The 23,022-nt window shown below is 39.2% G+C and overlaps 1 protein-coding gene across 2 annotated transcripts in view; it reads left to right on the top strand.

Moving 5' to 3' along the window:
* The window catches only part of TPH1 (tryptophan hydroxylase 1), a 34,298-nt gene extending 17,422 nt beyond the window's left edge, over positions 1-16,876 (top strand). For both annotated transcript variants that reach the window (XM_003993033.5, XM_023239630.2), the window contains exons 4-11: positions 1,579-1,679; positions 5,059-5,126; positions 5,253-5,449; positions 8,363-8,498; positions 9,197-9,323; positions 13,791-13,886; positions 14,689-14,822; positions 16,565-16,876. In XM_003993033.5, coding sequence (XP_003993082.3) covers positions 1,579-1,679; positions 5,059-5,126; positions 5,253-5,449; positions 8,363-8,498; positions 9,197-9,323; positions 13,791-13,886; positions 14,689-14,822; positions 16,565-16,739 — 1,034 coding nt within the window. In that variant the 3' untranslated portion in view covers positions 16,740-16,876. The remainder of the gene's footprint in view (positions 1-1,578; positions 1,680-5,058; positions 5,127-5,252; positions 5,450-8,362; positions 8,499-9,196; positions 9,324-13,790; positions 13,887-14,688; positions 14,823-16,564) is intronic.
* The last annotated feature ends 6,146 nt before the right edge of the window (positions 16,877-23,022 follow it).

The following is a 23,022-nucleotide window of genomic DNA, read 5'->3' as shown; positions in this document are numbered from 1 at the left end:
TAGTCCCTTTAAGAGAGCCAAAGCATAAGAGACTCTTAAAAACTGAGAACAAACTGAGGGTTGATGGGGGGTGGGAGGGAGGAGAGGGTGGGTGATGGGTATTGAGGAGGGCACCTTTTGGGATGAGCACTGGGTGTTGTATGGAAAACAATTTGACAGTAAATTTCATATATTGAAAAAAAAATAAAAGGAGGTAAACAAAATGAAAAAAAAAGAAAAGAAGCAAATGAAATGTCACAAAAATATTATTATTGATTTAAAATGTATTTTCTGAAGTAAAATATTAATCTGTAAAAAAAATAAAAATAAAATAAAATAGTCCCTTTAGATTATGCACGACATTAGGGCATAATCAGGACTGATGCCGATCTGTTATGCATTTGCATGGCTGTGTAAGTTATTAAAAATACTAATATGCTTCCATTTCTAAGTGGCAGATAGCTGCTTCCCCAAATCCCTTGAGTGTCCCCCCCATGCCCAAAGTCCCTGTGCTCCAGATGCTATCCTAGGTGTCCCAGGCCCACCACAAACAAACAAAGGATTAACATCTGGCAGAGCAGGAGCCTAGGACTGGTGCCCCTGTGGTATTCGGGGTTAAATCTGACTATCAATTCTGGGTATGTTACAAAGAGCATTAAATGGCTAGAACAAGAAGGATTGAATTCTAGTCCTCTCTCTTCCAATAGAGATGAGTTACCTTGGATAAATTACTTCTCATCTCTGAGCTTTGGTTGCCTCATCTATAAAATGAAGAGTGTTTTAGGGGCTAAATGGTTCAGTTGGTGTTTAGGGAACACCAAGTTGTGTCAGATGTCTCTACTAAGAAACAGGGATACAGATATACGTAGTCCCTCCCCTAGAGTCCTTCCCATTCTTTCCTGTAAGACACAGATATGAACAGATAATGTTTTAAAGAATCAGAAACAGTGTCACAGGAGCCCAGAGGACAGAGAAATAGCTCAACCTACAAGGTCAGGGGAGGTTCATTAGATCTGAGTCTTGAAGGAAGAGAAGGATATTTTCAGGAAAACAGAAGGATGGGGTGGAGGAGGAAGTGGGGGTGGGTTATAGGTTTTCCAGGGAGGAGAATAGCATATGCAAAAACCCCAGAGTTCTCAGAGGGCCTGTATGTCTCAGGGAGGGTGAGAGATCAGAGTGGCAAAGACATAAATGGTCTCTAAGATCCTTTGCATCAACGAAAATAAACGTTCATTCTTATTAAATTTGTACCTTTGGTCTGCAAAGTTGTACATCCTTACTCTGCTCTTTTAAGGATAGCTGAGTTTTAGGTTTTTTTTTTTTTTTTTTTTTTTTTGTACTTTAGGTCTATTTCTAAAGTACAGCATTTCTCCAACACCTAGGAACTCAAGGAAATCAAAAAAAGTTTTAAGCTCAAAAATTTTGGATAAACTTTACTTATTAAGAGATAGAGCAATATACTTGTATAAATTTTGCCTCAAAGTACAAGCTAAGATTAAAAATCTCCTCCAAATGTGTCCATGACTTTCTTAATTTCTTCTTCCTTCTTGCCTTATTTAAGATCATCTATTCCACATTCAGTGGTTTTGTATTTTGCAGGTATGGAAACTGTTCCTTGGTTTCCAAAGAAGGTTTCTGACCTGGATCATTGTGCCAACAGAGTTCTGATGTATGGATCTGAACTGGATGCAGACCATCCTGTAAGTATCTTTAATAAATCTTTTCAAGAGAATATTTTAAAGCAAACTAAAAATTAAGGGAAATTATTTTCTTTTTTGGAGATTGTGGTTATTCTAGACTAAATAGGATCTTGTTTCACTCTGGATTTTGGGAAGTTCTGGTAGTCTTCCTTGTTGGTGGAATCCAGACTAAAGGCCTGAAGAGCATCCAACCTCAGTGGCTCCAAAACACCTGTCGCATGCCTGGCATTCCTATTACTAAGAGCTATTCCAAAAGTTATTCTAAAATGAAGACAGAATCTGAAGCAGTTTTTATTTATTTATTTATCTATCTATTTATTTATTTATTTATTTATTATTTTTTTAATGTTTTAGTTATATTTGAGAGAAAGAGACAGAGCATGAGGGGGAGAGGGACAGAGAGAGAAGGAGACACAGAATTGGAAGCAGGCTTCAGGCTCTGAGCTGTCAGCACAGAGCCTGATGCAGGGCTCGAACTCACAAACTGTGAGATCATGACCTGAGCTGAAGTCGGATGCTCAACTGACTGTCCCACCCAGGCGCCCCTGCAGCAGTTTTTACTAAAGTGGGGCATGGATTGTTGGAAAGGCATGTAAAGATAGGAGCGAGAAAGACTGTCCAGCATGATTGATTTATTAGGTGGTTGATGAACTACAAAATTGTTTCTTTGGAAAATTACCTGGGAGACAGTATAGGCATGAGTTGGAGAATTAGTAAGCCCAAAGCATCAGGGTTGTTTATGGAGTTCTTCGGTCCTGGGAAGGTGGAGAAAAAAGATCGCAATTCTGGAGTCAACACCAAGGTTTTGATCTGCCACTTACTAGCTGTATACATTGACTGTGTATTGCCTTATCCAGTCCTTAGCTGATCTGCCTATTTTTTTTTTCTATAATATCTTATTAGGCAACTTATTAATTGCGATTAATACATTGCTGTACTTGCTCAGTTGGATAGATAAAGCACACATATATGAATAAACACAAGATCAAATTGTGAAAAGTGCTAAGTGGCACAGATAAATTGCTTTGAGATGTACACAAGAGGACAAACACGTCTGGTTGAAGAGGTCAGAGGTCAACCTCTTAACTAGGCTTTGAAGGATTTTGGCAGGAAAGAGATGGAGAGGAAAGATAATTCCTTGCAACATGAGCAAAGGGTCAGAGGCAAGAAAATCTGGGTCATGTTTACGGAGAGGTGACTAAGTCAGTTTTACTGATCTACTACCAAGTACTGCTGATTTTGATATCCTAAATATTGCTTCAATTTGTTCCTTATTTATACCACACCTTTAACTCATCTCCCAGCTTCCAGCTTGCCACCTTAAACCCATACTCCTCATAGTAACTAGAGCAATCTAAAACCTCAGGATGAAAAAAAAATAAAAAATAAAAAATAAATAAAAAAAAGAAACGGGGCGCCTGGGTGGCTCAGTCGGTTAAGCGTCCAACTTCAACTCAGGTCACGATCTCGTGGTCCGTGAGTTCGAGCCCCGCGTCGGGCTCTGGGCTGACAGCTCAGAGCCTGGACCCTGATTCCGATTCTGTCTCCCTCTCTCTCTGCCCCTCCCCCATTCATGCTCTGTCTCTCTCTGTCTCAAAAATAAATAAACGTTTAAAAAAAAAAAATAAAACCTCAGGATGATCATTATCCCTTTTCTGACTAAAGATCACCACTGATACCTAGGTACACATCTAAGAAAATTGAAAACATATGTCCACGCAAAAACTTGTACACAAATGTTCATAGTGGCAAAAAGTGGTCCATCCACTAGTGAATAGACAAGTAAAGTTTGATATGTCCCTAAAATATAATATTATTGGCCATAAAAAAGCATGAAATACTGATATATGCTACAATATGAATGAACCTTGAAAACTGATAGTAAAAGAAGCCGGTCACAAAAGACCGTATGTTATATGATTCTTTTTATATGAAATGCCCAGAATATGCAAATTCATAGAAACAGAAAGTAGGTTAGTGGCTGCCAGGGTCTGAAGGTGAAGGGAAATGGGGAGAGTTTGTGAATGAGTATGGTGTTTCTTTTGGGGATAAACATTTTTTGAAATCATAGTAGAGGTAGTTGCACAACACTGTGAATGTACTAAAAATCACTACTCTGTACACTTTAAGATTTTATGGTGTGTGAATTATATCAATAAAGCTGTTACTCACTCACTGATTGATTGATTGGTTGATTTATAGAAATCACCAGTGGCTTCCCATTACCCAAAGATGGAATCCAGGCTGTTTCAGACCTTTACTAGCAGACCTCAAACCAGTCCACTCCATGCCCCACCTCCTCCTCCAAACTCCAGCAACACTGGGTTGCTCCTGTTTCCCTAGGCCCAGAATGCTGTTTTTCAGCTCTGCACTGTCACTGCTGCTGTCCTTTCTGGCCTTTTCCATCCAGCTATCTCCTTTCCTCTTTTGAGACTTAGCTTAGGAGTTGTTGTTGGGAAACCTTTCCTGACCTACCCCCCCCCCCCCCGTCCCCCATACTCTTTCACATACTGTCTGGGTTGGGACTTTCTCTCTCTTTCAAAGTTTCTCTTTTGAGTCCCAGTGGCATTTTGTGCATATCTCTAATAAGGCAGTTATCATATTGTCTCATAATAATTGGTGGATATAAACTCCTTGAAGACTCAGATTGTGCTTCATTCATATTTGTTTCTCTGGATTTTAGCACAAGGCCAGGTGCATAGTAGGGGTTTATTAATCTGTGTTAAAGAGAAGGAGACTCATTCTCCCCTTTCATTCTCCCCTTGTTTCTTATTTTGCATTATTGGCCGCTTTCTCCTGGGTTTTGCATTTTGATGTCTTATTTTATCTATTTTTTAAAAAATTTTTTCCTAGGTATAGATTCTAATGTTACTATTTTATCTTTTTATTATCATTGTTTGCCTTTGCAAATACGATTATGTTTGCATTTTGCGATAAAATCTAAGGCTAGATTAAGTTGTCATGATTTTGTGTGTTATTAACTACTATTTTATTAGTAATTACTATTACAGGAAACTATAACTGAAGATGTAGGCAAACGATTAAGAAAAAAAGAATCTCACCCTTGGTAAAGAGTCGTGTATTTAACTAGGATGTTGCTTTTCTTATTCCTCAAACTATTTTATTTTTGTAGTCACTATAGGATTTTTGTGTCTTTGTATCTATAGAATCTTTTGTCCTGGTAGCAACTATCACATAAAGCTTTCATGTAACATCGACTTTAAAACAAAAATGATCATCAATTTCTAAACAATGCTTACTCAAAATAATTCTGTAGCCCTTTAATTTCATAGCTTGAGTAAAAGTGAAATGTTTCCTAAAGATCATTTGTCAAGTATTTTTTAGGGTGGATATTTAAAAACTTTTCTTTAATTATCAGGGCTTCAAAGACAATGTCTACCGTAAAAGACGAAAGTATTTTGCAGACTTGGCTATGAACTATAAGCAGTAAGTATATTATAAATAACACATATAAAATAAATGAATAGAATAAGTTATACTCATTTAGTAAATAGAAAGTGAGTGCTACTATTTATTGAATGCTAATTCAAAATAACATCTGTGTCTCATTAGTGGAGACCCCATTCCCAAGGTTGAATTCACTGAAGAGGAGATTAAGACCTGGGGAACCGTGTTCCGAGAGCTGAACAAACTTTACCCAACCCATGCCTGCAGAGAGTATCTCAAAAACTTACCTTTGCTTTCTAAATATTGTGGATACCGGGAAGATAATATCCCACAATTGGAAGATGTCTCAAACTTTTTAAAAGGTAATAAGTGAATTACTTTTTTGTAAGGGGAATGTTGAACTCTGTTGTGATCATGACAGAATTTAAAAAAATTTTTTTAAATGTTTATTTTCGAGAGAGAGAGACAGAGTGTGAGCAGGAGAGGCGCAGAGAGAGAGGGAGACACAGAATCCGAAGCAGGCTCCAGGCTCTGAGCTGTCAGCACAGAGCCCGACATGGGGCTTGAACTCATGAACCGCGAGATCATGACCTGAGCCCAAGTCGGACATTTAGCCAATTGAACCACCCAGGAGCCCCATCCATGACAGAATTTTTAATAAAAGAATAAAGTCAAGGGGCTCCTGGGTGGCTTAGTCAGTTAAATGTCCGACTTCAGCTCAGGTCATGGTCTCATGGTTTATGGGTTCAAGCCCCGCATTAGGCTCTGCACCAACAGTGCACCAACAGTGCAGAGCCTGCATGGGATTCTCTCTCTCCCTCTCTCTCTCTGTCTCTCCCCCCACTTACATTCTCTTTCTCTGTCTTAAAATAAATAAATAAACTTAAAAAATTATTAAAGAAGAAGAAAGTCAAGTACATAGGAGGTCAGATTTTCCTTACTCCGTCCTGGAGTATTGGATCCAATATGGGGCACCCCATTTGAAGAGGGACAATCATAACTTGGAGTCGGTGTAGAGGAAAGTGAGCAGAATTATAAGGGGATTGGAAAACATAGTATATAAATAAAATTTGGAGGACGCTTAGGATATTTAGCCTGGAGATTTAGAGGACATTATAGCTTTATTTAGGTACCAGATGATCATCTTATGTAAGAGAGGAATTACTATGTGGTCCTAAAGTAAATGACAATTGGATTGAAACTGCAAGCTTTTGGCTCAAAATGGAGAAGACCTTGTGTTAAAAGAGCCATTTAGAAATGGAATGGGCTCATGAGATGATTATTTCTGCCTCCCCGGAGGTTTTCATACAAAAGCCCTATACCCACTTGTCTGGGATATAGTAGAGGAGATTCAAGCTCCTTAGGGGAAGATTGGTGTAAATGATCTCTGAAGCTCCTTTCCACACTAAGACTCTATCAGTTTCCCAAGGAAGATGTGCAAGTAGAGGCATTAACAGAGTAGGTTAATTTTTTTCCTTTTAGTTCTTCATGCTTCTTTGGTTCACGTTTCCTTATTTTTTCTAGCTAGTTTAGGATGTAACCTGATCAGTAATTTCCAGGGTTTACAGTATGTAAGAAAAATATATATCCCCTTTGATCTCACGGAACAAATAGAAGTTATGCTTTTCACTCAAATGGTTTAGTTTATTTCCACCGTGGTCTGAAATTCCTATCACTGAATTTCTTACATAGATTGTCATAAAAGTCTATGAATTTACTCAGCTCCATAATTCTTATTAGTCAACCACTATGCACAAAACTAAGAACTAAACAGGAAAAGGCATGATAGTTTTACAAGGGAAGATTTCGTGTCCATGGTTCCTATAAAAACCAGATTAAAAAAATAGTGATGGGGGCGCCTGGGTGGCGCAGTCGGTTAAGCGTCCGACTTCAGCCAGGTCACGATCTCGCGGTCCGTGAGTTCGAGCCCCGCGTCGGGCTCTGGGCTGATGGCTCAGAGCCTGGAGCCTGTTTCCAATTCTGTGTCTCCCTCTCTCTCTGCCCCTCCCCCGTTCATGCTCTCTCTCTGTCCCAAAAATAAATAAACGTTGAAAAAAAAAAATAGTGATGAAGGATGACAGAGAACCAATGCACATGACCTCATGGGTCTTACAAAGATGGACAAGTATATGCTATGGAAGTTATCAAATTAAATTTTCTTGAGATTTGGAGGAAATATTTTGTTATGGGTACAAAACTGAAAGCTATTCACTTGGGGTCTGGAGCTTGAATTGTCTGCAGAACATGTTGCTACAGGTGTTTCAAGAGAAACTGCCAAAGAGGGAAACCAAACTTAAATGATACTTCAAACAAAACATCAGTTGGAAGGAGTTCTCTGCACTGTCAAATATGGTAGTCCCTAGACACGTGTGGTTGCTTAAATAATTCAAATTAATGTAAATCAAAATGTTAGTTTTCTATCCACCCTAGCCACATTTCAAGTGCTTAATAGCCATATGTGGTTAGTGGCTACCCTATTGGGCAGCCTAGATATAGAACATTTCCATTATCATGGAGAGTTCTATTGGACCATGAAATCTACCCATCAGAGTGGGAGAATCCAAGTACAAAGCAACGGGGTGGAACTGGAAGATCAGAGGGTGAGGGTTTGAAATGAATGGAAAGAGTAGAGCTTATAGAGTTCCCCTGAGCCACTGTGGCCTACTGGCTGGTCTCTTTTTATAGAGGGCATACGCAGTTATAGCTGTTGGGGAATAAACGAGCACCATCCAGTTTAGAGAAAGTATAGAAACTACTTTGCAAGAGGTAATACTGTCTAAAAATGGCATAGATTAAAAAATCGTTCTGATTTCAATTAATAGATCTTAGGTTTTTTTTTTTTTTTTTTTTTTTTTTTTTTTTTTTTTTTTTGCAAAAGGAAGTAAGATTCTCTAAGAGATATTCTAAATCCTTTAGGGAGACAATAAGGTGTAATATAAGGTGACCTGGGCTCCCTTTCTACCTTTATTATCTACTGTGTGACGTTGGATACTTACTAAGTCTCTGAGCCTCAGTTTTATAGTCATTACAATGAGGAGAATAAACTTTAATTCAAATTGCAAACATGAAAGGAGGTATGATGTATAAGGTCTAACTCATTGCCTGACCATAGTAAGTGCTTAATAATTATCACTTCCCCTTAGTGCACACATGACACATTTTAGTTTCCATGTTCTCCCTCAAAGTGTTACTTGGTACCACTGGCAGTATTAAAGCGTGGCGGTAACTGGTCTGTTTGGGTGAAGATTTTCTTCATTTTCTCCTTTGCTTTGCAGAGCGCACAGGTTTTTCCATCCGTCCTGTGGCTGGTTACTTATCACCAAGAGATTTCTTATCAGGTTTAGCCTTTCGAGTTTTTCACTGCACACAGTATGTGAGACACAGTTCAGACCCTCTCTATACCCCAGAGCCGTGAGTACTTCTACTTCAGCCTTCATTCATCAAATAGTATTTGTCATAGTGGTACTCATGTCATGAGTTTTGTGTGAAGATTAAATGAATGAACGCATGTGAAGCATTGAGAATAATGCCTGGCACATGATACATGCTCCATGCTCTGCATATGTTAGCCATTAGCATTACCATTAGTAACTGACAACCTGTTAGGTGCCAGGTGCTATTCTAAGCATAGGGAGTGTAGCATTGAAAAAAATCAGGCAGAAATTTCTGCCTTCGTAGAATTTATATTCCAATGGGGGATAAGGATAATAAACAAGTAAATAACATATTATATTTGATGGTGAAAAGTGCTATGGAGAAAAGTAAAGCAGAGCAGGAGGAAAAAAGTGTTATGTGTGGAGTGTTTCTGTTTTGGAAAGGGTGATCAGACAAGGATTCACTGAGAAGGTGAAATTTGAGCAGAAACTTGATTTGGTGGGGGTGTGGGGGGCACACGTCTATGGGTATCCTATGTGTGTATGTTTCTGAGTGGCCTAGGTTTTGAACCAAAATAGTTTCTCTGCTACATTGTTAGTGTCCTTTGTGATCTATTTCCAAGTAATACCACCTGAATAGAAGGAAGATCAGATTCTGGCTTGATTGAATTGTTGATTTTGCATTTATGTGTGACATAAGCATCACAGTGTGACAAACTTGTACCTCTTTTTCAGAGATACCTGCCATGAACTCTTAGGTCATGTCCCCCTGTTGGCTGAACCTAGTTTTGCTCAATTCTCCCAAGAAATTGGCCTGGCTTCTCTTGGAGCTTCAGAGGAGGCTGTTCAAAAACTGGCAACGGTATAAATCTGAAAATAGCTGTGTAGATCAGTAATTCTTATCTGGGGTGGGATATGAGTGTCAGTTTAAGAGTACAGATTCAAGATGGCTGTTAGATTTGTCTTTGTTCATATTTAATTTAATTTAAATGATTTCTTATTTATTTATTTATTTATTTATTTATTTTTAATATGAGATTTATTGTCAAATTGGTTTCCATACAACACCCAGTGCTCATCCCAAAAGGTGCCCTCCTCAATGCCCATCACCCACTTTCGCCTCCCTCCCACTCCCCATCAACCCTCAGTTTATTCTCAGTTTTTAAGAGTCTCTTGTGATTTGGCTCCCTCCCTCTCCAACCTTTTTTTTTTCCCTCCCCTCCCCCCATGATCTTCTGTTAAGTTTCTCAGGATCCACATAAGAGTAAAAACATATGATATCTGTCTTTCTCTGTATGAGAATCTCTTATTTCACTTAGCATAACACTCTCCAGTTCCATCCACATTGCTACAAAAGGCCATATTTCATTCTTTCTCGTTGCCATGTAGTATTCCATTGTGTATATAAACCACAATTTCTTTATCCATTCATCAGTTGATGGACATTTAGGCTCTTTCCATCATTTGGCTATTGTTGAGAGTGCTGCTATAAACATTGGGGTACAAGTGCCCCTATGCATCAGCACTCCTGTATCCCTTGGGTAAATTCTTAGCAGTGCTATTGCTGGGTTATAGGGTAGGTCTATTTTTAACTTTTTGAGGAACCTCCACCCTGTTTTCCAGAGTGGCTGCACCAGTTTGCATTCCCACCAACAGTGCAAGAGGGTTCCCATTTCTCCACATCCTCTCCAGCATCTGTTGTCTCCTGATTTGTTCATTTTAGCCACTCTGACCTGTGTGAGGTGATATCTCAGTGTGGTTTTGATTTGTGTTTCCCTGATGAGGAGTGACGTTGAGCATCTTTTCATGTGCCTGTTGGCCGTCTGGATGTCTTCTTTAGAGAAGTGTCTATTCATGTCTTCTGCCCATTTCTTCACGGGACTATGTTTTTTGGGTGTGGAGTTTGGTGAGTTATTTATAGATTTTGGATACCAGCCCTTTGTCTGATATGTCATTTGCAAATATCTTTTCCCATTCCGTTGGTTGCCTTTTAGTTTTGTTGTTTCCTTTACAGTGCAGAAGCCTTTTATCTTCATGAGGTCCCAATAGTTCATTTTTGCTTTTAATTCCCTTGCCTGTGGAGGTGTGTCAAGTAAGAAATTGCTGCGGCTGAGGTCAGAGAGGTTTTTTCCTCCTTTCTCCTCTAGGGTTTTGATGGTTTCCTGTCTCATATTCAGGTCCTTCATCCATTTTGAGTTCATCTTTGTGAATGGTGTAAGAAAGTGGTCCAGTTTCATTCTTTTGCATGTTGCTGTCCAGTTCTCCCAGCACCATTTGTTAAAGAGACTGTCTTTTTTTTTTTTTGCATTGGATATTCTTTCCTGCTTTGTCAAAGATTAGTTGGCCATACTTTTGTGGGTCCAATTCCGGAGTCTCTATTCTATTCCATTGGTCTAGGTGTTTGTTTTGGGGTCAATACCATGCTGTCTTAATGATTACAGCTTTGTAGTAGAGGCTAAAGTCTGGGATTGTGATGCCTCCCGCTTTGGTCTTCTTCTTCAATATTACTTTGGCTGTTGGGGGTCTTTTGTGGTACCATGCAAATTTTAGGATTGCTTGTTCTAGCTTCAAGAAGAATGCTGGTGCAATTTTGATTGGGATTGCTTTGAATGCATAGATTGCTTTGGGTAGTATTGACATTTTAACAATATTTATTCTTCCAATCCATGAGCACAGAATGTTTTTCCATTTCTTTGTATCTTCTTCAATTTCTTTCATAAGCTTTCTATAGTTCTCAGTATACAGATCTTTTACATCTTTGGTTAGGTTTATTCCTAGGTATTTTGTGATTCTTGGTGCAGTTATGAATGGAATCAGTTTCTTTATTTGCCTTTCTGTTGCTTTATTATTAGTGTATAAGAATGCAACTGATTCCTGTACATTAATTTTGTATCCTGTGACTTTGCTGAATTCATGTATCAGTTCTAGCAGATTTTTGGTGGAGTCTATTGGGTTTTCCATGTATATCATGTCATCTGCAAAATGTGAAAGCTTGACTTCATCTTTGCCAATCCTCTTACCAGGCTTCTCAAAAAGAAAAGGGAGATGACCCAAATAGCTAAAATCATGAATGAAAATGGAATTATTACAACCAATCCCTCAGAAATACAAGCAATTATCAGGGAATACTATGAAAAATTATATGCCAGCAAACTGGAAAACCTGGAAGAAATGGACAAATTCCTAAGCACCCACCCGCTTCCAAAACCCAAACAGGAAGAAATAGAAAACTTGAACAGGCCCATAACAGCGAAGAAATTGAATCAGTTATCAAGAATCTCCCAACAAATAAGAGTCTAGGACCAGATGGCTTCCCTGGGGAATTCTACCAGACATTTAAAGCAGAGATAATACCTATCCTTCTCAAGCTGTTCCAAAAAATAGAAAGGGAAAGAAAGCTTCCAGACTCCTTCTATGAAGCCAGCATAACTTTGTTTCCCAAACCAGACAGAGACCCAGCAAAAAAAGAGAACTACAGGCCAATATCCCTGATGAATATGGATGCGAAAATTCTCAACAAGATACTAGCAAATCGAATTCAACAGCATATAAAAAGAATTATATACCATGATCAAGTGGCATTCATTCCTGGGCTGCAGGGCTGGTTCAACATTTGCAAACCAATCAATGTGATACATTACATTAATAAAAGAAAAGATAAGAACCATATGATCCTGGTAATCGATGCAGAAAAAACATTTGACAAAATTCAGCATCCTTTCTTAATAAAAACGCTTGAGAAAGTTGGGAATGAAGGAACATACTTAAATATCATAAAAGCCAGTTATAAAAAGCCCACAGCTAATATCATCCTCAATGGGGAAAAACTGAGAGCTTTCCCCTCTGAGATCAGGAACAGGACAGGGATGTCCACTCTCACCTCTGTTGTTTAACGTAAAGTTGGAAGTTCTAGCATCAGCAATCAGACAACAAAAGGAAATCAAAGGCATCAAAATTGGTAATTTAAATGATTTCAATAACATTAAAGGAGGATGTAAGATTTTTAAGGTTCATCAAAAGGAGACATGGGCCTTAAAAATGGTAGAGAAACACTAGAGTTCAATAACAATAGTTTGTAGATATTTCTTTGGTAAAAATGATAGGCCCTCTAAAGATGATGCTAAAAATATTCTTTGAGCACTAGGTACCAGATGTCGTGCTAGAAATACAAAGATGAGGAAGGCCTGGTTCCTGCCTTCAAGGAATTTATACGCTACTTGAGGAAGCTGTTGTGTTAGGATGGGATGAACTGTACAGCGAAGTTCAGGCAGAGTGGTCTGGGAGGACAGAGAACTGCTTGGGGGAGGTTTCATGGAAGAGGAACATCTGGACTAGCCCAGGGAAGATGAGTCATGTTTTCACCTGCCAAGAAAGGGAGGAAGAGCATTTCTGGATGAGTGCACACAAGGGAAGACAGGAGGTGCTTGGTGTGTCTGGGGAAATGATGAGAAGCTGGAGCAGCATGTGTTAGGGTCGGGGAGATAGTATGAAATAGGCTAGACGATTAGAACAGTGCTTCTCTAGTTGTGGGTCGGGGACCCCCTAGAGTCCCTGCAACCCTTGCACAGGGTCCTTAAGTGAAAGACCCACTCAGAGTGCAAAGTGGCTTTCAATATAAGAAAGGCTAGAGTTCATTGGTATAGTTTCAGACTCCACACTACAGCTGAACTCTAAGAAATTGCCACTTGTTGAGTTCTGATGCACCAAAGAGGAATACCCACAATTATCTGAAAAGGCTATTAAAATATTTAGCCTTCTTCCAACTACTTTTCTGTGTGAGGCTGAATTCTCTTTGTATACTTGAACCAAAACAACATATTGCAACAGGTTAAATGCAGTAGCAGATGTGAGAATCCATCTTGTTTTCCAGCCAGACATTAAATAATATCTAGCCAGATGTTAAAAAAGATTTAGAGCAATGTAAAACAATGCCTTTTTCCTGACTGTTTTTTGTTTTGTACAGTATAAGTCACTTTGCATTAAATTGTTATGTTACCATAACATGGTTTATTACATTTTAAATTTAATCAGTAAACATGTAAATGTTTTCAGTTTTAACTTTTACTGCCGTAAATATAGCAAGCTGTAACCCACATAAACAAAAGATCTTTCAGGTCCTGAGTAATTTTTAAGAGTGTGTAAGAGTCCTGGGAACAGCAGTTTGAGAGGGGCTACCTTAGAACAAGCCCAGATTATAGAAATACTTGTGAACTGGTCTGGGGGTCTTGAACTTAATTCCAGGACACTTTGGGTCAATCTCTAAGGGTTGCAGTTTGTTTTAAATTGAGCTAATTTAGGATGTGAAAGTAATATCAATGTCCTTTTGCAGTGCTACTTTTTCACTGTGGAGTTTGGTCTCTGTAAACAAGATGGGCAGTTGCGAGTCTTTGGTGCTGGATTACTTTCTTCGATCAGTGAACTTAAAGTAAGAGCTGTAAACCTCTGCATATAGTCATGTTCACTTAATATGATTGATACGACCAGAAAGAGTTTTTGGATTTGAACAAGTGTCTACTATGGAAAATACTTGGGGTGGCAATAAACATTACTAAAGAGACAATTTTCTCTATTTCCCAAGTTTATAGCGATATCTTAAATTGTTTTTTTTATTTATATGTGGACTTTAATTACTTAATTTCTCTTTTTTGAGTATAGTTGACACACTATAGATATATCTTTTAATAAAAAGTACTTTAGAGCTTTTGCTTGCAAAGTCTTGCTGTTCTCTCATCATTTTTAGTGTGCTAGCAATAACTTCTCCTAAATTCTAGAGAATTCTTTGAGATTGATTATTTATCCAATAAAGGAATGAACTAAGTATGTTTGTTGAGTAATGGGTGTGTGTGAAACACTGTCCATGGTACTGTCTTGCTCTCAAGGAGCCTACGACCTGATGGTGGGTACAGTCATGTATAGGAATAACTAGTACAGGATGGAAAGTAGGTGTCCTAATGCAGGAATATATAAATAAAGATCACTGGGGGGCTCTTACATGGAAAGTGTGTTAGAACAAAGCTATGGGATGATCTTGGGGCACTTATGGGGAACAGCAGTTTGTTTTGCTGAAGTATATTGTGGGTTAAATAATGCTGTAGGAAATAAGTTTGGAATTGTAGGTTGGGGCCATTGCATTAGTACATTCAGAGGTGTGCTGATTGTGGTGGTTGTGTGTAGGATGTGATCCATAAAATTAGACAATATTCTTTGATTCACTGACTATCTTCTAGCATTCACTTTCTGGACATGCCAAAGTAAAGCCCTTTGATCCCAAGATTACCTGCAAACAAGAGTGTTGCATCACAACTTTTCAGGATGTCTACTTTGTATCTGAAAGCTTTGAAGATGCAAAAGAGAAGATGAGGTAAAGTATATCTTCCTCATGCCTAACTTTCCTCTGCAAAAGATAAGTCCAGGGGCGCCTGGGTGACTCAGTCAGCTGAGTAACTGACTCTTGATTTTGGCTCAGGTCATCATCCCAGGGTCATGGGATCAAGCCCCATGTCAGGCTCTGTGTTGAGCATGGAGCCTGCTTGGGATTTTCTCTCTCTCTTCCTCTGCCCCCTCCCCCACTCGCGTGACCTCTGTCTCTAAAATAATAAAAATAAATAAATAAATAAATAAATAAATAAATAAATAAATAAAAATATTAAAGAAAAATATAGGTCCAATAATGGTAACAAATCACAGAAGTAAGCAGCTGGATAATTAGAAGCCTACTAGGTACCTTCTGCCTGTGATATATCTCCCTTTCACAACAAATATTTAGAGTATGTTGTTTATGGTGATGTTTGGTGACTGCATATATGAATCAGATACATTGAGAAATTGGTTTCTTCTCATCAGAGTTTATAATCTAATAGGAAAAATAAACTATATACAAATTGCTACGTAACAACATAGGAAGCCTTACAGCGATACAGATGAAACTTTGTTCTCCATTTTATTCAGGAGCAATTTGTTCCAGATGGAGGAACAGGGAAAGTTTAATGACATCTGAAAAAGCACTTGGAGGATAAATAGGATTTAGGTATGTTAAGTTTTAGGCTAAGGAACAGCATAAAAAAGGTAAGGAGATGGAAACATACAAGAGTGTGATGCAATCAAGCTATGTGTTATTTAACTATTGATCAGCTAAGTGTATTGTTAAGAAAGAAGGACATTGGAGGCAGAGAAACTACTTAGGAGATTTTTGTAATACTTCAGGTGAAAATAAGGGTCTGGGTCAAGACTGTAGGACTATAGAAGCAGAATTAACAAAACATTTGTTAGAAGGTGTCATGAGGTCACATTGTGAGATCGTTGTGGGAAGACATGCTCCTTGTCTTCCAGGGATTTTCTGTTACTCGAGGAGTTAGGCCATGCACAGAACCAAATAACAATACTAGCAGGGCTTCCTCTAACACATATGACCCCCTTTTGCAGACTAGAAAAAGGGGTCCCTTCTGGGTAGACCAGTTGGATTGCAAGCTGCATTTCAGCCCTTACTCCTGTACAGCTGTCTTCAGGTGTGTTCCTAGGGGTCTTGAACACAATTGTTCTTGGGGGTGCCAAATGAGAGGTTCAAATGTTGGCCTGATAAAGAAGGCAGAACTTTAATGTGTGAAGAAAGGGTAGAAGTTAGGTCATTTGAGAAGAGGCTAGAGGATGACATTCTAAACAGAAAGAATGTCCATGTGCAGGAGGCAGGCCTCCTGGCCTGTTCCTGGCCTGTTTCCATGTATGTGTGTTTGTGTGTGTATAGCTGTAGTTATGTAAGTCACAGCTGAGGAGTCTGTTACTAGGTGGTCAAGGGCTACCATTGTCTACTGATAAAGCTACTGTAGTTGGTCTCCTTAGCGTAGCCAAGAGATATATAAAGGAATAAATCATTAATACAGTCATCCACAGGATCTTTCCCTAGAAATGCAGGGGTGGATGTGTCTTTGACAATTTTAGGTTTCCTACCTGTGTAGGATTCCAGGGGATCTCTGCAAAGGCAGTGTAGGGAAATAGGTCAAATTGGCTGTGTCTTTTGTCTAGTGTGTGAAATAGGTTTGCTATTGCTCATTCCGTTTTCATCATTCTGCCTCCTAGAAATTGATTGCCTCTTATTTTCTTCAATAGAGAATTTACCAAAACAATTAAGCGTCCGTTTGGAGTGAAGTATAATCCATACACACGGAGTATTCAGATCCTGAAAGACACCAAGAGCATAACCAGTGCCATGAATGAACTGCAGCATGATCTTGATGTTGTCAGTGATGCCCTTGCGAAGGTCAGCAAGCAGCTGAGCATCTGATCCTGAGAGCATCTGAGCGCCAATTCAGAGAGAGGCCTGGGGGCCAGCTCCTGCTTTTCTTGAAGACCTGGTCATGGAGGGACAGTAGCCAAACAACATTCTCTACTCCCATTCCTTAATTAGTTCTTTGGAAATTTGTACCTGGATACTCTATACCACTACCTTTTTTTTTTTTTTTTTTTGTAACAGCTTAGTGAAATATGATTCATATACCATACAATTCATTGACCACTCATTTAAAAAAAAGTTTTTTTAAACATTTTGTTTATTTTTGAGAGACAGAGACAGAGAGTGAGTGTGGGAGGGGCAGAGAGAGAAGGAAACACAGAATCTGAAGCAGGCTCCAGGCTCTGAGCAAGCTGTCAGCACAGAGCCCGGTTTGTGGGGCTTGAACCCACAAACCGTGAGATCATGACCTGGGCCGAAGTTGGACGCTTAACCAACTGAGCCCACCCAGGCGCCCCTGACTGACCACTCATTTTTTATAGAGAAGTTTTTTAACCCCATGGATAGATCTAATACCGGCTTGATTCTCTTTTCCCTAATTTTTCTTGAGTAAAATGACCTTTATGATCATTTAAAATGCCTTGGTGGGTATCATGGAGCTGACCCATATTGACACCTAAGATCCTTTTATTTCTAAAGTATCTTACTTATCATTGGATTTGTGCCAAGCTTGATCGCATGCAGAGCCATAAAGTTAATAGGAGACCCACTGTCTCCACTGCTAGCATGGGCAGAAGTATAGAGACCTTTCCACATGAAGCACACCTCATAAAGAACAAGTAGTCTAGTTTCAAGTATGGTATCTTGTAAGGAAATAGGAGTAGCTAAATCTGGAAAGGTTGATTAGGGCATCATCCTCAAGACCAGGTTATGAATTTGGGACTTTATTTGGTGGGCACTAGGGAGCCCCTTCCCATGTGACCATCCTCCTTGAGTGAGACCCTTTGTTTTCTAAGGCACTGCATGATGCTGGTTTTGTTTTAAAACTTTTTTTAAACGTTTATTTTATTTTCGAGACAGAGAAACAGGGCATGAGCAGGGGAGGGGCAGAGAGAGACGGAGACACAGAATCTGAAGCAGGGTCCAGGCTCTGAGCTGTCAGCACAGAACCCACTGCGGGGCTCGAACCCACGAACCATGCTATCATGACCTGAGCCAAAGCCAGACGCTGACTGAGCCACCCAGATGCCCCATGCTGATTTTGTTTCAGATTATCTGTTCTACTCATGGGTCCAGCGGGGAACTTGGAGGCCAGGCATTTGCAAGGCCCTATACTCAGACGTGTAGCGTATCATGATGGGATTTGCCCTTAGGTTAGCAGAAGATATTGTCAAATGGAGAGTTCAAACTGAGACAGGTGAGAGAAGCACAAAGTTAATGTTGGAAAACTGATGTTGGGCACTTCATTTCCAAGGTTTAAGGTGAGACTGTAAATAGGGAGTCAAGGCATAAGGGTGGAGGGTGGGGAAACGGCTGAGGAAATGGGATGTGAGAAAGGTCAAGAAGACCATTTTAGGTCTGACGCTAATAATGCAAAGGTGCAAGGACTGGTTTTTATGTGGTGTCTGCTGTGTAGTACAGGGAGTGGGCCTGATACAAGCAGGTGAAGCTGGACTCCTCAATACGTGCTGTGTCTGTTTAATTTGCTCCTTTTCTCTTCCCCACTCCCTCCTCAAATTTCTTCTGTCTTTGGTCTTCTCTTTCTGCCATCTCTTTATGGGAAATGTTATCCACATCCATGACTTCAATTATTATTTTGTATGACTCCCGTGTTTGCAATTCTAACCTTGAGATCTTTGTTGAATTTTTGCCTCTGAAGTCCATCTGCCTGCTAGATATTTTCCATCTAGATGTCCCATAAATCAGGCCAATGTTGTACAACTTCTTGTGGTACCATCCACATAGAATGAAATGGGTTTATACAACACGGTAGACCTGCCAAGTATCTCACACTCAGTAGGTTAAAAAAAAAATAACCCATGAATAAAAACCTCAGGATCACCTGAATATTACACCCCACCAAGTTCCTCTCCCAGTGATGTCATTTCTGTTAATGATATATTATGGGTCATATTTTTAGCCAATTCTTCATTCTTAATCAGGTACTTAAAAAACTGTCTTTACTTTTTTTCACATTAATAGTCAAATGGTATACCATTTAACACATTGTATCTCAACAGACCACTAGATCTTTTCATTTATTTTAAGGCCACAAAAGAAATTATAGAAACTTAAAAAAATTTCTTTTATTTTAGGTCATACAAGGAAATAGAACTGGGAAGAGTAATTCATGCTATTTCAGATTTTTATATTACTTATAATTTTAGTTAAGTATAACTTAATATACCTTTGATAGTAATAGATCTAAGTCAGCAAATCTAAAGTCATTTAAAATATTGATTAGCTAGTTTATAGTTAGTGAATTTGGTTGCAAGGAAATCTGTAAGAAAACCATGATAGATAACAATTAATAGCAAGTTATGCATATCATATTTGGTTATTTTCATATAACTTTGATCATGGTATAAAGAATCATAGTTTTTGAATTTTAAGATTGTGGTATTTAAAACCACTCTGCATAAAGCACACTAAAATCAGTGTTAGAGCACAATCAATATTACTTATAACTTCAGAATAATGGAAATATTTAATGATTGATTTTAGTTCTTCTAACCTCTGGGCTTGTGATATTTATTTGGTACATCAGGAGTCCTGAGAGTCTTAGAATTTTAAATAAATATTTTAAATATATGTCGTTAAGGCATCTAAGAATATGTTAATATTTACTCCAATATGAGAATAGAATTGAGTCGAAAGTTTGGTTTATAATTCTTTTTTTTTTTTTTTAATTATCTCAGAAGGCTAGGGCTTCTTTTTTTTAATTTTTTTTTTAACATTTTATTTATTTTTGAGACAGGGAGAGACAGAGCATGAACAGGGGAGGGTCAGAGAGAGGGAGACACAGAATCTGAAATGGGCTCCAGGTTCTGAGCTGTCAGCACAGAGCCCGACACGGGGCTTGAACTCATGGACTGAGAGATCATGACCTGAGCCGAAGTCGACCACTTAACTGACTGAGCCGACCCAGGCACCCCTGGTTTATAATTCTTAATCAATGACTTAAAGATGTAGGTGGTATCTTTCTGACTTTTTGAAGAAAGCTCTAAAAGCTAGCTGGTTGTCAGAATACCTATATTTCTTAATCTGCCTATGTTGTAATTTGGAGTTATATATTGTAATGACACACCAGAATGTACACAATTATACTTAATTTGTAAGTTGGCTTCAAAACTGAAAAAGGAAAAAATCCTGGAGTTCTTTAAAGGCACACATAATAGAGTCCATATAGTAATTTCTAGGAAATGTATAAAGATGCTGTGGTCCATTTCAGTCTAGTGTTTATTGTACTATGTAATATATATTTATGATTTGCAAGTTTGTTATTCAAGCAGATAATAATAAATGGACACAAAATTCATGTTCTTAATAAGCCTTTTTTTTGTCAAACATGTTAAAAACGGATTTCAATATATATTAGCAATTTTATAAGTTTAAGAAATTTATAACATCCTATACTTCTTGAAAAGCTTGTGAATATGAGATATAAGGGGAACCCAACACACTTGGAACTTAGTAACTACTTTTGGAATTTTTGATAAAGTCTCAATCTCATGTTTCTCATCTGAATCATTAGCTAAATCTACTTCATTGAGGTATTGGAGGAATTATGTTGTAAAAGGACATTGTAAAAAGAAACTTGTTATCCAGATGTAAAGAATCATTAATACACTCACTGTCCTGATCCAGGATCTCCCATAGCTTCTGGATGACTTTATCTTCTTCCAGAAGGAATTCACTTTTGCTTCTAACAGGCAGTATATAATGGCATGCAAGATCTTCTTAGTCCAATTAGGGATTAAGCTAATTTGAAGCTGAACTTCAGTCTTTGTGAGGGCTGGTCTATTTCCGGTTCACTCTACTCCCAGGGTGCAGTGCTTTAGGGATCCCAAAGGAAAGCTATGGGTGTGTACGAGGGCTTCTCTTTGGGGACCCTGGATGCCTACTTTTGTCCCCTCCTCCTGTCATTCTCCTCACCCCTATAAGATTGCTGAAAGTACTGTTCAGCTTCTCAGCTTCTCAGCTGCAGCTTTCAGCCCAGTTTCTTAGCCTCCAAGTCACTACTTGCTAATTAGCAAACACTTCAAGTGGAAAAGCAGTGCCAAATATAAACTCTCAGCTTCCAGATCTTGGCCCTTCAAGTTCTGGCTGCTTTGATAATTTTCCAATGACTTGAAATAGATTTTTAAAATACTATCCCCCAGCTTTTCTAGTTGTTCTTGTGAGAGGCTTGATCTACAGCTAACTAATTCGCCTGTATCAAAAATGGAAATCTGGGGCGCCTGGGAGGCTCAGTCGGTCCAACTTCGGCTCAGGTCATGATCTCACTCTTCGTGAGTTCGAGCCCCGCATTGGACTCTGTGCTGACAGCTCAGAGCCTGCAGCTTGCTATGGATTCTGTGTCTCCCTCTCTCTCTGCACCTCCCCTGCTTGCTCTCTCTCTCTCTCTCTCTCTCTCTCTCTCAAAATTAAACGTTAAAAAAAAAAATGGAAATCTAACCTGGGAGTAAATTATCTAACTTCTTTGAGCCTCGGTTTTTCTCATCTATAAAATAAGATAATCTAAAGGAAAACATTTCTTAATTTGGATGGTACATAGATATAGTCTAGGTGGTCCCAAAGTACTTTATACTTTCCTCTTAAGGGGAAAAAAGGCATTTGAAATTGATATCATCAAATAGTTTGGCCCCATTCAGGAACTGCCACTCAACCACGCTGCTAATGGGAAGAGGTACTCAGTGACATGTATGTAGTTGAAATAGTGACAACATCTCAACACTTCCAAGAAATTGTATTAAAAGATATAATAATATAACTGTAAGTTAACTGAAATATAGATGCATGTATATTCAAGGGGTGAAATTGTATCCTTCCAGATCCGCTCTCTATCAAAACTGACTCTGTAGATAGTTCTACTTGCCCCTTCAGCTGAAATCTCAGGTCCTGGCCTCGAATTTTCTGCTCATTTTCAGTCCTTGGCTTCTAATTTCTCTCTTTCTTGTTCCTCTGTGCCCACTCACTAGGATGCCTCTGGCTCCTCCAGGGTTTGGGAATGGTGGTGGGAAGGAGAGGCAATGAATAGAAAGTTCTGTTTGGTTTGATACTGTCGTGAGTTGGCATCAGTGCTTTCTGTACTTGGTAAGTATTTAATGCTGACTCATTCTCTGTGGGTGTTTTGGAAGACCTTCCCACCTCCTTATTTCTTGGGAATCTCTGGATGTGGGTAAATCTACCTCTCTGACTGGGCTGTTGTATTCATCTCCCTCACTCTCTAGGAATCTAGTGGTTAACTCTATTGGGGTGTCCCTTCACCCTTCCAGAAATTCCTCTGGACAGGGTCAAAACCACCCCCTGGCCAAACTGCTCCAGAGTGGGAAATACTTGCCTGGGAGATACTCTGGGTATGAAAGACCTGTCCAAAGTATCAATCTCTCTTTGCTCAACTATCAGAGTAGTTATCTGGCCACAAGCCACCGGATTTCTCAGCACAAATCTACAGACTGCCCAGGCTTCAGACTGGAGGGATACATACCAAGCTCTCTAAGTGGTTCTGCAGAAGCACCCTTTCCTGAGACATGAGATGGGTGGAGCTCAAAGCACATTGACAACAGTCCCCCTATATCCTATCAGAATTCTCTCTGCCTCTCCAACCTCTTTATAGACTGGAAGTCATATGCTGGTTTCTCGACATCTCTCTCACAAATTTGTATTTTTCTTAGCATGGTCATGGATGTTCTCAAGATGCCTCAGCCTGGGAGAGGAAAAAGTGAGGTGCTGCCCTCAAGTGGACTTACAGGCAGAAATGCTAAGGAGTGGTTGGTGTGAAAGAACAAGAAAGGTGTGTTCAGAGCTCCCTGGAGATACATACATTCCAGGGCTCCCAGGCATAAAGGGTGGTGAGGACTGGAGGCTTATGTCAGCAGAGGAGGTCAAGAACTAGTGAATATGGATTATCAATTTTTTTTAATGTTTATTTTTGAGAGAGAGAGAGACAGAGACAGAGACAGGGAGCAAGCAGGGGAGGGGTAGAGAGAGGGAGACCCAGGATCTGAAGCAGGCTCCAGGCTCTGAGCTGTTAGCACAGAGCCCAACATAGGGATTGAACCCACCAACTGTGAGATCATGACCTGAACTGAAGTTGGAGGCCTAACCGAATGAG

This window comes from Felis catus, chromosome D1, assembly GCF_018350175.1.
Source record: "Felis catus isolate Fca126 chromosome D1, F.catus_Fca126_mat1.0, whole genome shotgun sequence".
Classification (NCBI taxonomy): Eukaryota; Metazoa; Chordata; class Mammalia; order Carnivora; family Felidae; genus Felis; species Felis catus.
The sequence above is the reverse complement of the archived record's forward strand: the minus strand, read 5'-3'. Positions and strand labels throughout refer to the sequence as shown.